This window comes from Penaeus japonicus, unplaced genomic scaffold, assembly GCF_977035675.1.
Source record: "Penaeus japonicus unplaced genomic scaffold, GWHDUDI00000001_assembly GWHDUDI00000032, whole genome shotgun sequence".
Taxonomy (NCBI): Eukaryota; Metazoa; Arthropoda; class Malacostraca; order Decapoda; family Penaeidae; genus Penaeus; species Penaeus japonicus.
In genome coordinates this window covers 20,515,282-20,530,281 of record NW_028234434.1, presented here as the reverse complement: position 1 = coordinate 20,530,281, position 15,000 = coordinate 20,515,282, and the positions used below count along the sequence as shown (strand labels likewise).

At 36.5% G+C, this 15,000-nt stretch overlaps 2 protein-coding genes across 2 annotated transcripts in view; one reads left to right on the top strand and one right to left on the bottom strand.

Moving 5' to 3' along the window:
• LOC122248147 (uncharacterized) overlaps positions 1 to 1,746 on the top strand; it is a 5,160-nt gene extending 3,414 nt beyond the window's left edge. The window contains exons 3-6 of the mRNA XM_043007982.2: positions 545 to 676; positions 863 to 995; positions 1,114 to 1,231; positions 1,447 to 1,746. Coding sequence (XP_042863916.2) covers positions 545 to 676; positions 863 to 995; positions 1,114 to 1,231; positions 1,447 to 1,513 — 450 coding nt within the window. The 3' untranslated portion in view covers positions 1,514 to 1,746. The remainder of the gene's footprint in view (positions 1 to 544; positions 677 to 862; positions 996 to 1,113; positions 1,232 to 1,446) is intronic.
• The window catches only part of Epg5 (ectopic P-granules autophagy protein 5), a 32,436-nt gene that overhangs the window by 11,357 nt on the left and 6,079 nt on the right, over positions 1 to 15,000 (bottom strand). The window contains exons 7-34 of the mRNA XM_043007979.2: positions 14,554 to 14,794; positions 14,243 to 14,383; positions 13,923 to 14,150; positions 13,605 to 13,724; positions 13,335 to 13,483; positions 12,768 to 12,867; positions 12,313 to 12,443; positions 11,726 to 11,869; positions 11,213 to 11,390; positions 10,736 to 10,972; positions 9,862 to 10,025; positions 9,428 to 9,593; positions 8,881 to 9,012; positions 8,588 to 8,658; positions 8,129 to 8,406; positions 7,707 to 7,903; positions 7,384 to 7,526; positions 6,935 to 7,112; positions 6,549 to 6,746; positions 5,036 to 5,167; positions 4,795 to 4,893; positions 4,461 to 4,616; positions 4,100 to 4,283; positions 3,780 to 3,995; positions 3,092 to 3,249; positions 2,829 to 2,959; positions 2,599 to 2,689; positions 1,904 to 2,067 (exon numbers count right to left, since the gene is read on the bottom strand). Of these exons, the coding sequence (XP_042863913.2) occupies positions 1,904 to 2,067; positions 2,599 to 2,689; positions 2,829 to 2,959; positions 3,092 to 3,249; positions 3,780 to 3,995; positions 4,100 to 4,283; positions 4,461 to 4,616; positions 4,795 to 4,893; positions 5,036 to 5,167; positions 6,549 to 6,746; positions 6,935 to 7,112; positions 7,384 to 7,526; positions 7,707 to 7,903; positions 8,129 to 8,406; positions 8,588 to 8,658; positions 8,881 to 9,012; positions 9,428 to 9,593; positions 9,862 to 10,025; positions 10,736 to 10,972; positions 11,213 to 11,390; positions 11,726 to 11,869; positions 12,313 to 12,443; positions 12,768 to 12,867; positions 13,335 to 13,483; positions 13,605 to 13,724; positions 13,923 to 14,150; positions 14,243 to 14,383; positions 14,554 to 14,794 (4,527 nt within the window). The remainder of the gene's footprint in view (positions 1 to 1,903; positions 2,068 to 2,598; positions 2,690 to 2,828; positions 2,960 to 3,091; positions 3,250 to 3,779; positions 3,996 to 4,099; positions 4,284 to 4,460; positions 4,617 to 4,794; positions 4,894 to 5,035; positions 5,168 to 6,548; positions 6,747 to 6,934; positions 7,113 to 7,383; positions 7,527 to 7,706; positions 7,904 to 8,128; positions 8,407 to 8,587; positions 8,659 to 8,880; positions 9,013 to 9,427; positions 9,594 to 9,861; positions 10,026 to 10,735; positions 10,973 to 11,212; positions 11,391 to 11,725; positions 11,870 to 12,312; positions 12,444 to 12,767; positions 12,868 to 13,334; positions 13,484 to 13,604; positions 13,725 to 13,922; positions 14,151 to 14,242; positions 14,384 to 14,553; positions 14,795 to 15,000) is intronic.

Sequence of the window (15,000 nt, the reverse complement as noted above, 5' to 3'; positions counted from 1 at the left end):
ATATATATATGTATAATATAAAACAAGGGTGTGGGGGAGATAGGAGACAGAAAGGAGAGGGGGAGATAGGAGATAGAAAGGTGAGGGGAGAAGGAAAGGAAGTGAGTAGGGAGGAAGGGAGAAAGAAGGGAGAGGTGAGAAAGAATAAAGGGAGGTTAGGGGAAAGGAGGGGAGGTGAGAGTTGAGGAAGAAGGAAAGGAGATGAGAAGGAGAAGAGATGAAGGGACAGGAGGGGAAGAGACAGGTGAGAAAGGGAAGGAAGAAAGAAGGAAGGGAGGCGAGAAGGGGAAAGAAGAGGAGAAAGGTAGGTGGTGAGGGGAAATTAAGTGAAGTGAGAAGGGGAAAGGGGAGAAGTGAGGAAGAAAGGAGATAGGTAAGAAGGAAAGAGGTGAAGAAGAAAGGAGATAGGTGAGAAGGAGAGAGGTGAAGAAGACGAAAGGGAAATGAGAAGGAGGAAGAAGAAGGGGAGTTTAGAGGGGTGGGGGTGATAGGAAGAAAGGAGGAGAAAGAGATGAATAACCTGAAACAAATAATTTTGTTCAAGGTCACATTATCTATGCGAACTGCTGATACAAGTAATGAAACCATCATCGAGATCTTCCAAATCCCAACCACAGATAAGAACTTGTCAGAACCAGCACATGAGGAGAGCATTGTTTATCACGCTCAACATACAGTGAGTGTCTAGTCAAATATTGCATGTCTATATTAAAATTGTTTAATAATACTTAATACTTTGAAAAAAAATCCTTACTAATGTATCTGAATAGTAAAAATATTTCTAAATAATATTCATAACTATTTACAAGTATTTCTTTAATTGTAATAACAAGATTAAAACAACCCCAACCTACTTTCTCAGATAAGCAATTTGCACCCAGATACCAAGTATGAGATATGTGTTACTGCTAGTGATTTACAGCATGAGGGAACACCTCTAGTATATGAAGGATGCTACAGAGTTATGACACTTCCTACTGTTGATAATACTACCGGTGTGATATCCAAGATGGTTGTTGTTATGCTGTTGATAAAAATCCTGAATAGAATAATACATCTCTGACATATTTATGGAGAACCAATTTGCTTTCTAAAAACAAACTTTCTTTACAGGCATATATGTAGCTCTAATAGCAATGGTAATTTTGCTACTGACTGTTGCATTTGTATGGGGAATATACCATCTGTGTCTCCACAAGTTCTTTTCCCGTATCTTTTCAGGAAAACTAAGGTAGGTTTATGTTCTTTACCAAGTTATCATATCAAATCTATAATTTCAACATATAAAAACATCACTATATAATACACATATCTTGATATGAAAGTATTACAAAATATTTGTTATAAAGAAATTCAAAAAGATTCCTTGAGTGCTTTCATAACCTGTATTATGATATTTCATCATCTGAACTGAAGTGGCTACTGCATCTGGTTTTCTTTCTTCAGGATTAGTAGTCCTGTGCAAGATCATCAGTTTAATGGTGTTGAACAAGAAGACATTCAGAGAACATGAAACCCCTGACCTCCCACCCCCACCCCACTGCAAGGAAAATATTCATTGAGGGAATATGTAAATTGTTTCACAGCTTCCAGTCATGTGATACCAGACCTTCCAAGAGGGTGTCAAAATATCAGTTATTTAATGCAAGCAAGTACTTAAAAGATATATGATGTTTCTACACTATGTATACAGAAATCCCTGGTTATATTTTCAAGATGTATGATGTTACTACATTATTTATTCAGATGTTTCTAGTTTTACTTTAGTTCCTCCAAACTCCATACTTGAAAGACTAACTCAAAACTAATTGCATATGACTCTTAATCCTCAAAACTGAAATGAAAGAAGAAAGGATCAAAAACAGGAACCTTTCCTGTATGTAACCCTGAAAAAGGTACTCACTGAATGATGGCGATATCCACTGGGTTTCGGTCAGGAAGAGCAAGAACAATTCTTGGGTCGCAACTCATGACCCACCAATTGACAACACGTTGGAAGCTCTCACTGTCCACAAGCCACCATGAGAAGGATTCTGCTTCTAGCAATAATGTTTGTAGGAGTGATGACTGAAAAGAAAATTTGAAATTTTCATTGAATTTAAGCTCACATAATATGTGGTACAGATGGGCATGATTTCAGAAGGAAAATATAATGGATGGAAAACATGGTGAGTAAAGTTTAAAAGTAAATATGATCTTTAAAAATTGCAAATTCCTTTCCTAACACTAATGTACTTCTCTTACCATTTCCTGCAAATACTAACTGAAACTTTAGAATTATAAATGATTGTGTTAAGTGTCTGCTTAATTTAAGGATAATTCTGATATTAATATTGAACCTCTAATAATGTAAAGTTATTTATGAGATATAATTTCCTTTCATATAAAGTTAATTGTGGTTGTCAACCAACTGCCATACCCATAATAAGCTAGTGGGCAAAAATATGAAACTCTAAACATCTGAAATAAAAATGTTTATAATTTGTAAATAAAGAAATACATGTCCATGCATGTTTGGCTCACCAGCAGTGTTTGCTCATGAAGGCACAGCAATATTCTCTATTTTAATTCCCTTTTTCTGCAAACTGTCTATCTTACCTGTCTCACACTGGGTTCCATGGATATTCTAACCAGTAGGTTAAGTAAACATGTGTGGAGCTTAACAGCACTTGATACCTCTTGGCCTTGCCTGTAAAAACACAAAACTTAATTTATTGGTATTCATTTTTACAAGAAAAAAAAGTATATATAAAAGTGCATATGTTAAAGGAATTAATACAAGAATATGACAAATAAAGTGATCACAAACTACACATATGCATATGTACCCTTGGGCTTCTGCTGTGGAGCTGGGACTTGCAACTGGGGACATAGTTGACTGAACTACCTTATTCCAATTAATTTGTACAAGAACACCACCAATAAAGTTATGGCACTCGGGCAGATACTGCTCAACAACCTGCAATTACAAATGGATGAGAAAAGATAAGTTACACAAAATATATTATAGCATGATATCAACTATCAGAATAATAATAACAGGAATGAAGCGAGATTAAATATTCTCAAAACATCGACTCTAGAAACTGACCTTAGTGAAAATAAGCGTGTCTTGGAGGGATGGGTGCAGGTGGTGCCAAGGAAGGGCGGAGAAGTGAGCATGGATGACCGCCAACACATGGCTCTTGACTTCCTGAGCAGCAAACATGGTACAGTAGTATTCCAGGGTCAAGGACAATACACTGCTTCCTAGTGATGTGGGATGAAAAAAATATTTATTAGCTTTATTTCTTCCTACAGATTAATCTCTTAGATTTAGACATAAAATACGAGATTATCCCTTTTAGATTCACAATGAAACTGTAAACAGAAAGGTCTAAATTAGACCAGTAATTGTTTTTTTAAAACCATTTTCTTTTATCCTTCTGTGTGAGACATATTTAATGGGGTGAGATCCCTATCCTCCTGCATATTTCTTACTGTTGAAATTAAAAGCTATTTATTCCTTCAGTTGTGTAACTATGCATAACTAAGTGGTAATTAGCATCAGTGCTGATGGTAATTAGTATCACAGTGCTTTTATACAAAAAAACAGAATAATATATGATACCATGTCTAAAAAATACAAGGAAACACATACATCATCAGATGCCCGGCCTAGGTCGCACATCTTAATGATGTGGGCGGTCTTGAGGGTTAAAAATAATGAAAAACAATAAATGTAAACAAATACCCTAAAGATAATAACCATGATTTCCTTCTCTCTACAAGTAACTAACCTGGCAGAAGTTCATGCATGAAGCCAATAGAAGCCACAAACATTGCTACCATGGCATCTGCTGAATTCGTATCACTTGGGGCCCAAGGAAGCAGTAAGCGTATATCATGGGTGAGATGACGTAACCAGGGGGAGAAAGACTGACGGTCACGGCCTCCAAGTGGTGTTACCCATCCAGCCCAGAGGCTATCCACCCCTGACCAGACTTCTCGTAACACTGGTGGTAAAGAAATACTTTGTAGTTTTCCTTGGTGAGAAAGGTCAATTAGCAGTATTTTTATGTCATCATCAAGATAGAGCAAAAATTCCTGTAAGACTTACTTTCCTCTTGAGGAGTTCCATATTTTGTGTGAAAGGCAGAGATAATGTAGGCATGTGAAATCATACCCAAAAAATTGGCAATAGGCTGGGTGTGAAGCCGGTACTTGGGATAGAGCCCATACAAGCCAAATTCAAGACGCTGCTTCACAAAGTAGTTTGACAGCATCTTTAGGGTATCCTCCACCTGAAAATGATATAAGTTTAATGCTATGACAGCAAATTAATATTCTAAAGAGCTGTTTAATTTTGCATGGAAAGTCCATGTGCAGCTATAACATTTTATTTATTTTCAGAAATTAAAATAGAGCTAGAAATTAATATTGAAGAATGTAACTTCTTGATATAAAGGTTATATACATACCATACATTGTGATAGGATTGTCTGATGCTGTGCATACTCTTTGATGGCTTGATTCAAAGCATTTCGTTCCATTTGGGGACTAAAAGTAGTGATGCCTACAGACACCTTGTTCATCAGATCGTACCAGAGGCCAGAACTAACACCTCCACAGTCTTCCTGTTGAGAGAGGAATTTTTAGTACACATTAGATATATTTCCAACGAAAAGCTTTATTTTGCAGAAGTCAGCATCATAATTTACAGTAACAAAATAAAAAACTTTTTAGGGGCATAACATATACAGTAATTCCACACATAAAGGTATGGATAACAGTCTCCATAGAAACTGAACTTACCTGTGTAGAGGCAGAAATCTGCAACATTACATTCAGTACCTCTGTGTAGTGTTCAGGAAACTTGTATGCTAGCATGCTTCGAAGGTGAACTCGATACAGCTATCATGAGACACAAAAAAATATATTTAAAAAGGTATTAAAAATCAAGTACAAAGCATACAACTTAATATTTCCACAAAGACTTCAAACCTTTAAAATGAATTTGTGAGATCTCAATCCTTCAATCACATGTGTTTCTTACCTCAAGCACCATTAGAAGAGTCGGATTCGGTCCTGGTAAGAGAGACATAAAAGCTGCGGCAATGGTGTTGATCAGTTCTGAGCGGTCACTTGCATTTGGCTTTGACTCTGCCAACCATCTCTCGATGTCAAACTGAATGAGACAAAATAAGGACTTGTTATGGAATAAATGTGGACAAGACTTGCTTTCAACATTTTGGATTATCTATGATATTTCACAATTCTATTTGTTAGTGACAAATTATGTGTTGTATTTTCACTTAACCTATTAGGGATGGGTATCATGACATACATGACAGCTCTGATTAGGTAAAAAAGACAGGCATCAATGTTTATATGATGCGACATCGGCAATTGCTCACAGTTGAAACGCGCTCATATTCATTCATATTCAAGTATTTTGATTGTAGAAGTAGTAATTTCAGAGCTGCAATATTCAGAAGTCAGTCTAAATCCACAAAGCTTTAAGCAAGTCTGTGTTGCCAGGAGGGTTGAAAAAAATATTTACCCCATCCCTCTAATTTTTAGTCAGATGTTGCCTGTCATTTACATAAACAAAAAAGGGAAAACAAAGTAGGACATAAATGCTATAACAAAGAAAGAATAAAACAAGGGTCCTCCAAAATATAATGTAAGAGTAAATATCAATATCTATATCTATCTACCTATCTATAAAGGTACTCTAGGACCTAAAGACTTCACTATGTACAATAAAATTAACTCATACCCTAGATTGCATGTAATCCTTGATACAAATGATTTTCTACATTGTGGTGCTGTTCGACTGCATTCACAATACTATAGTATTGAAACTGTGTGGAAGAGTGCCCAACATAGGTTTTGTGAAAATGTGACACTAACATAGTCCTTAAAAACTGAATAATAAATCTAAGATTTGGTCTATTCTACAGTATATTTCTGTGTAATCATGGTCTCCCTAAGCAACAAAACATTTATGATGTTTTTTGAAGACCATAGTTTGAACTGATTTTTAATTAATTTGGCCTATTGTAGCTGGCAAGGATAATTAACTCAATGATGACGGTGTGTCGCACCCATGTGACACGGCAAAGTGCCTGATGACGGGGACGACACACCAGTGTGACGTTCCCAATGCAATATTGCATAAGCCCAGCGTAGGGGGTTGCCACTTCTCACCGGGCCCGTTGGGATTGTGTTAACCTGGTTATAAGCTGATTGTGCAAAATCTTGGAAATGGAATTCTAGTTTTTGATTTGAGTAGGTTTTGTTAACAGCTGTTGACAGTTGGTTACCTCAGCATATCTATCTTAAAGAGAAGAATCATCTGAAATTGTCACCGTAACTGCACATTTCCAAAAGACTGCAGCCCTGTTCTCATCAGATTGGAGATTTACTGGATGCAATCCGATTGTGTTATAATTACTGTATACTGAATTTGGCAAGCATACACTCTTGAATAAGAATGAACATTTGGTATAAAGCACTTTCATGTGAGAGAACCAGTTAGTACAGAACATATAGCAAGGCACTACCTTTGACAGGAGCATGAAGGTGTGGTCTGGGGCAGAAGGAGCATATGGGCTGAGAGTTGAGTAAAGCATCAAAAAGACATGTTTTGGAGTAACGCATGGAGTGAAGTGTGGGGCAAGTAGGCCACCTAGCTTCCCTCCCCATTCTAAGACTTGGGCAACAAGGCTCTCCTGGCAGTCTGAATGTCCTCTGACAAATTCCTGAAAGGATAAGGGATGATCAGAACATATTTATATCAAATAAATCAACTATATGTTCTGTTTCCATAAAAAAAGAGAAAAAAACACAGATTAAAAGTAACACTTCCAATGAAAAAACAACAACTAAATCCTCTTCCCATTTTCATATATCTTACTAAAGAGTAATTCAAACCAAATAGTTTTCTTACTTGTCCTAGAATGCCTGCACATGAGGAGATAAGCTGCTTGGCAGGGGGGTAGAAACTGGTGTCATCTGATGTCAACTGGACTATGTGATAGAAAAGCTGTCTGCCATTGACGAGTAAGGACTTCCATTTCTGGTTATTGGTACTCTTGTCTGTCTTGCGGAACTCATTAACCAGGACTCTGCAAAATTTCCAAAGCATGTAATGGTCATATTCTTTAGGTTTGTGTATTCATATAAACTATTTGTAATATACAATATTTCACTCTCAAAGATTTTTGGTATCAGAGAACTAATATGAGTTTATAATAGTAGTACTTAAAAATGTCTTGCAAGTGAGTAAAAGATGTAATCAAAAGATCTAAATAGATTCATTCATGAGTGGAAACTGATTCTGCATTACATAATCATGACATCTGAGATATAATCTAAACTGTCTTATTTATCACTTACGTAATGATAGCTTCTAGGCTTACTGCAGCTTGACACAACTGTAATGGTGGAGGTTTCTGGCACCTCTGGAGTACTAGATCTTGTTGTTCACGGTTCTGACCAATGCGTACTTTGATTCCCTCATTCAAACGGGCTTCCGAAAACTACAAGCAAATAAGGACATATATAACAAAAATTCTAAAATAATTTGGCTGATGTATAAACATATAAATTATCTGATATAACTACTATCATCACTGAGGTACAGCCAAGTGGAATACAGTATGCTATCATTTTACATATAAAATTTTAGGTCTAATCATTAAAGAAATGCATTACTTCACCTCCATAACAATGCTGGCATGTCCACTACACTCTGGTTGCTTCCTGCCCACTTTGGGTGGTGTGCAAGCAGCAGTGAGGATTGTCTTGGTGTGTGCATTTGACCACAGCTGAGGAATCAATTCTCTATACACACAGTCAAGGGCACACAGTTCACTACACCAAAGATTGACTGTCTGCGAATGTTCAACCACCAGTCCTAGAAATGGAAATGGCAAAATTGGTGTAAACTTTTGATAAATTATTTACACTATATCAATCTAAGTATTGTAACCAAATTATATCTTAATTTAGTTCTTCCTTTTCATATATTCTGAATATATAAGCTTCTTTCAATTATTAATTATATCATTTAGGTACACAATCACAATGCATTACTAATCTTCTAGAAAAAATAATCTACACGGATATATCCCTCACTAACCTGTATACCTCTGCACCAAGTACAGAAGGGCATCCTGGTCAGTGAGAGTACTGTCATGGATGTGTGGAAGGTGGAGAGGACTCATGGGTGGAATGGGAGGTGGTGGCTGCGGAGGCTCATATGTGGTTAATCGTTTGAGGATTGCTTCAGTAGGAGTTTTGTGGGGGACTGTCCTCTGTGTGGGATGGCTCTGCCTGCCTTGTCGGTTCGGGGAAGCGGAAGGTGAAAGACCCACAGTACTACTAAAACTGGCCTTGTTACGATATTGGTCCCAGACTCTGTGGTAGTTTTTGACAGGTAAGAATTTTACATACAGATGAAGACAGTGTACAAAATCAGAGAAAATGTTCAATGTTTCAGATGTCTGGTTTGCATTATATACTTTCATACTATCAGTTCTGGCTAGAATAATGAATTACACATTTCCAACCCTAAGGTGAAGCTATGATAAAAACTTACCTGAGGAGTCGTCTTCCTGCCTCTTCTGTTGCCTCATCATCAACAGCTTCTGGCCAGGGCTCCCAGTTACCCTGTACAGAGGAGAAATTTTGTAGTCTTTTCTACTGATATATGCTTTTATTCCTTAATTTCTTGGATATTGTTATACTAAATGCACTGACAGAAATACTGAAAAATATTTATTCAAATAAATCAATGACAGGAAACAATCAATAATTTGCAAACTCACATTTACAGAGTTGTTGAAACACACAATAACAAACAAACACATGCACAATGGAGATGTTTCTCACCTGGAAGACCTGCATGAGTTTCTTTGGAAGTAGACTGGGTGGAAGAGCAGGGAGATAAACACCAGAATCATACAGTCGACTCTCCTCCAGCCATGACTGCATGGCACGCAGAAGTTTCACTCTCTCTGCAACCTGGACAAAATACCTTTGGCTCAGTTTTCTAGATCCTTAACTCCATTACACTGGTTGTTCACTTTTTAAAAAAATATTGTGTTAACATTTCTTTAATTGAAAATGATTATAACTCATGATCAGTACTGCACTATGTGCTACAATCATTATTCTGATATATTCAAGACTATTAAATAATTCTCTCAAATCCCTTTCTTTAAAATTCAATGTGGTTCTCCAAGTACTCCACCAATTAATTTTTTTGCTTCTGTTTCAAATCATACTATTATATATGAACACTTAATGAGAAAAATTTTGAATACTAAAAATGGAACTAAAAGTCTTCCAATGCCCTTTAACACATACATACACCTTTTGAAGGCATTTGAAAATTTTCAAGTGACCCATTTTCAGAACTACAAAAAGAAATTTATACCTGTATACTGTGTGGCGTATCTTTCTCATCCTCATCACTCTCCTTGGCCATGGTAGCCTCGTGGTGCTCCAAAGCGGCAGTAACTTTCTTTTTGATCTTGTTGAGGAAGGACTGATTGACAAAGCCTTGATAGAAGCGGTTGATCACACTGCTGCACTCATACTGCCTACAATGATGTGTGTAAATTAGAGATATGTCACATAATTAGTTTATCATAAAAAGATATAAACTTATAAGTTTTCTGGAGGATGTAAGTACCAGATATACATACAGAAGATAAATTGTAGTTTAGATAATCTGAACCAGTTAAAAAAAAAAATTATCATATGCTGTAAAAAAAATATCAAGAGAGATGTAACAGGAAAAACAGTTCCTCACAATATAAATTAGTCAGTTCAACTGCAACAAAAAGAACAACAATTAATTATAAATACCCTGGTTGTGGTGGCACTCGGGCAAGATGAAGCATGAAATACATCTGCATAGTAATAGGAAGAGCTGGGTGGTCTGCGGGGAGGTCCACCACCTGCTGACCCCAGCGGTAAATGCTGAGCAGACTGGATGACACCTGACCTAGTCCCAGTTCCTTGCTGACTTTCTGAATGTTGAATATAAAAAATACATATAACTTAAGCCATCATACAAATCATATATATGTATAAACAAAAACAAACTAAGAAACAAAGACATTCAAAGCACTATAAAAGAAGAAATAAAAATATATCCTAGCTATGAGGTCAAAATATCAATAAAGCACTGACTGATTTCACACATAATTATGAATATTTATTTTTCTTGAAATATTGCTTTCTTCATAATGAAATTCATTATACTGAGATTATCTCTTCTTCAAAGGGTTATGACATCAGCAATACCTCCCGCCCTAAAGAAAAGAGTACCTTTTCCTTCTTTACTTTGGTAGTCTCAAATAAATAAAAAATAATTTTATTCCCCATTAACAAGTTCATTCGAAAAGCTGCAGAGTCCAAAAGATTGTAACAGTTTTAGCTCATTTCTTTTAAATTGCAGGATATGGGCATAAATGCAAACTTATCCTCCCATCATTATTCTACACTGCAATACCAAGCAGACCCCTGTATGCTTAAAGATTAACCTGCACCATCCTGCATGTTTTTTTTTCCCATCTAGGAATATAGGCAAACTTTAATGACTGGCACTGCCTTAGAAATTTATTTCAAGAAATAACAATGTGAAAAATTCTTCATGAAATTATCAATATTAGCAGTTATATTTTACTTTCAGATCTAGGACAGTACAAATAGAAATAAAAAGATATAAACTAATCACCTTGAGGGCTACTTCTAGGGTAGTCTGAGGGTCTGCAAACAGTTCAAGCAACAGGTTCTTCCAAAGCCCTGAAGCCAGTTCTCCCTGAGTCTCCAGAGAAAGTACTGCAATAGTGAACCAGGGAAACTGCGGCGCTGAAGAACGTACTAATAAGGAATTTGGAGCTGTTGTTCCTGATGTTAACCAAGACAGCAAACCGCTGAGGCTACTACCTCCGTTATGCTGATAATCTGAATTCTGTAAGACATTTTTTTGGTTACATCAAAAGAGAAAAGAAAAGGCTACATCAAAAAAAGAAAAGAAAATACTATTATACATTTCTTTTGCTTAAAACCAGAAACAAGATTTAGAGCAGAAAATACCTTAAATAAGACAATCAGGAGTATTAAAGGTAAAAAAAGAAACAGAAATAGCATAATTTTCAGAAGATAAGAAAAAAGAAAAAGAAACAGAAAAAAATACAAATAAGACACATACCTTCATTATCTCTGAGAAACCAGAGATAGCTTCCTGCCAACACTGAGGCTGGACAAAGGCATGTTGGCAGATTGTATCTAGAAGAAAGAGCACATTGCTGTCATGCACCCAGTCTGGCACTCCCACTAACATCTGTTGCCAGAATCTGACGGCTAACAATCCTGAAGGCAGACAGTACCTGAGGATAGGTGGAAACATGTTCAATTTAAAGAGTACAATGTATCTTTTTTTCAAGAATGCTGTGTGTAGAGAATGATGTATGCAGTAAATGAAAGAACTGGCTCAAAGTTACATTGTGTTTATGGTGGTGTACATCTCTTTCTTTTCAGGTGTGATCATTGTTCATGAATGAGACATCTGTAACATGTATTGAAATAATAAGAGTAAACTTTTGGAAATAAAGAAACAAACAAAAAGTCTGGACATTTTTAATGTGATATAATGATAAATCATTCAAGTTATAGTCCCAATGTAGAAGATCAATAAGGACTCTCAGAAACATCAGAAACAAACCTTGAATAATCCTTAATGTGATGAACTATCATGGCAGCAAAGAGACTTAGAACCTTCCCAGGGAAAGCGGATGTTACGAGGCTTTTGGCTAAAGTCATGTATGTCTGGTCTGCTGTCAAGCATTTCTGAATGGTGATGATCATCCTAAGGATAAAGGTCATGTTTACATCAATATACTTCATATAGAATGGGAATTGATATATACTCAAAATGCATGCTTAACCCATTGGAGCCGGTTGACGTGATAGCACGTATTGTGGTTTTCGCGTCAGACGCCCTGGACGAGCTATTAGGGGAAGCCGCGCGCTCAGGTAGAGCGAGTGGGCAACCCAGGCTTGCGGCTTGTGCGCCTGAGAATCTTGAGGCGTTAGGCTTATGCTTTTGAGAACCCCGGCATTGCTACCACACAAAGCCGGAATGGCCCTGGCGTGAATGGGTTAAACACAAAAGCTGCATGCCTATATACATATATTAGCAGTAATACTTACAAACAACTAATATTATACAATAAATCAGATACCTAAAACTCAAAAATAGTACATTTCCATGAGATCAGTTAATTCAGTCAGAATGACTCTAATACTCACCTTGAATGTGTTGTGATGTCCTCAGGCTGGTTGAAGAACAGAGGCATGATGTGTGCCATGGCTGTGATAGCTGCTTCATACATACCTTGCATTGCCAATTCATGGATGCAGTCGATTCCATGCTCACAGAACTGAAATGAACATTGTGCTTATATAATATTTGTAAAAGCAAGGAATTATCAATAAGAGTACCACAAAAATAGCCAACTATAATTAAATTCAAGTGAAATTCATTTATCATTTTCACCATATAACAATTATCAAAGACAACACACAACATATTATATGAAACCAAATATCTCATCCACTGTGTAAATGACTAAATATTTGGATGGGGAAAAAAAAACAGTTGCCAAAAGTAGGCAGGCAACCTCTATTCAAAAGTGAAAAAGTGTAAGATGATATTAGATGTCCATTCAATCCCTCTTAATCTGCAATGCAAATAAATAACAGACCTCGGGAAGAGAGTGTCCCCATGATGTCAGAAGCAGAGCAGAGAACAAGGCAAGGGGTTGCTTGTCCATCAGACCCCTTTTAACTGCATTTAAAGATGAACTGTTGGGAGAAGCAAGACCAAAATGGATTTCATCAGCATTTGTGAATTAGAGGAAAATTTTGCTTTCTTTTCTTATAGACTAAAATCAGTATTGTTTAGTAGAGACTTCCAAATCAAATATTCCAATCTTTTAGGCTTATCTTCTGAATGATCATGATCACTTTGTTGCTGAAGCAAAAAACTGTTCTTGAATTAGCCATTTTCATTTTATATGTGCCTTTTTGATATGACATAGTGTGAACTTGCCCCTCTCTCTGTTTACGAGAACATTCTCTCAATCTATCATCCTTTTCATGTCTAAAAGTGCAATATCATGTATCTGTAAAATGATTAAATTCTCTGATTTGCATATTTTAAGTATAAATGAGACTTGGTACAGAAAACTAGAAAATTCAAATATCTGGGTCTAGTATCTGTATATCACTGATATCTAATAATATACAAATCAACTAACACAGATACACACCCTTGAGTGATTGCTGAATTAGTAGGGTCTGGAATATCTTTCAGCATTAAAGCAGGCGATGCTATGACGGCATGAACCCAAGGCTCTGGTTGGTCAAGCTGGTGCAGTCTTAGGCAGGTCAGAATTTCCCAGGACCAATCGCAAAACACCTGTATAGTAAACACATTTCCCATCTGCTTATTACAATGTTATCTATGTAAATGCATACCAGATACAATACAAATTGGATTATCATTAAAGAATATTTCCAAAGATTAAGAGTGACTTTACCTGTTCTGCTGAAGGTGCATACATGACAGATGTAACCTGCTTAACACCTTCAGTCAAAAGACTACCCTGGTGCATCTCACGAGACACTTTCAGGTGAGCTTCTAATACTGTTAGTGCAACCTGTATCAGATTGAATAAATTACTCCCTTTTCTCATAAACACTCACAATAACTTATATCTATAGTGTTACATTAAACAATATTATCAATATAACTGTTTCACCTACAGTTTTGAATAAACAAATTGTCTTTAGATTGGAACAATAAAAAAGTGGGGGATCAGATAAGGAACAAATAGACTCATCACAATGAAACTGACCCTACGGTGTAACTCAAGAGGCAGGAAGAGCTGCATTCCGGATGCGTTTTCGCCCCAGTTGAGCTTACTCAGGATAATTCTTGCTAGCTGGTTCTCTACACTGCCAACAGGAGTAAAGAGCAGCCAATGTGACACACATGTAATGTCATCTGCGGATGGTTCCCAAAGTTCAAGTGGCAAAGCGCGAAAGAGGTAGAGGGCCATACTTCCCACGTTGGATATTTTCTCCTGTATAAAAAATAAAAATATTGTTTACTCATGCTTTCCACTTGACATAATGCAATTTCTGTGGAATGCTGTAAAACTGTAACCAAATTTACCTGAGTGGTAGTCAGTAGGTATGAGACAGAAACAGGATGGTTTGAAGCCACAGATGACAGTAGGTCTCTTCCTATCCTGCTCAAGGCTTCTCTTGTTCCTTCGTTGACAAATGTTGCTTCAAAAATGTTGTTTACAATGACCTAGCAGACAAAGAACATGGGATATTTTAAGAAAAATGTGTTAAAACTACAGAAATAGATATGTACTGTATTTACTCATATTCTAATGAACATATATGTGAATTAAGTAAAAGGCACAAGAAAAAAAGATAAGAGAGGAAACAAAAAGATAGTCAATCATCTTTCTTTACTTCAACAAAACGACTCTCTGATGATTCACGTTCTACAGCCATGTTTGCCAGCGCTGTGAGAAGGTATAAGGCTTCATTTTCCTCGATCTTCATGAGGCGGTCATGAAACTGACCACGGGTATCTGAGTCAGACACAAGATCAGCCCAGTCGCTGCAGGACATCTTTTCAACATTGAGTTTCTCATTGTCTGCTGATTCTTCACTCCAACCAACATGGATTTGGTAGACAATCTTCCATAATCTGTGGAAGCAAATAATGTGTGTCTCACCAAGCATTTTCACCATATAACACTATTAAAGGATCTTTACAGACTTTCTACCTTGACTTGTATTCTCATAGCTATGCTAATTAAAAAGCAAATAACTAAATTTCCACTTTGTTAACATATACAAATACTAATAATTTTTCAATTGCTGAAAAAAAACAAAAAAACAGACCAGATAGCA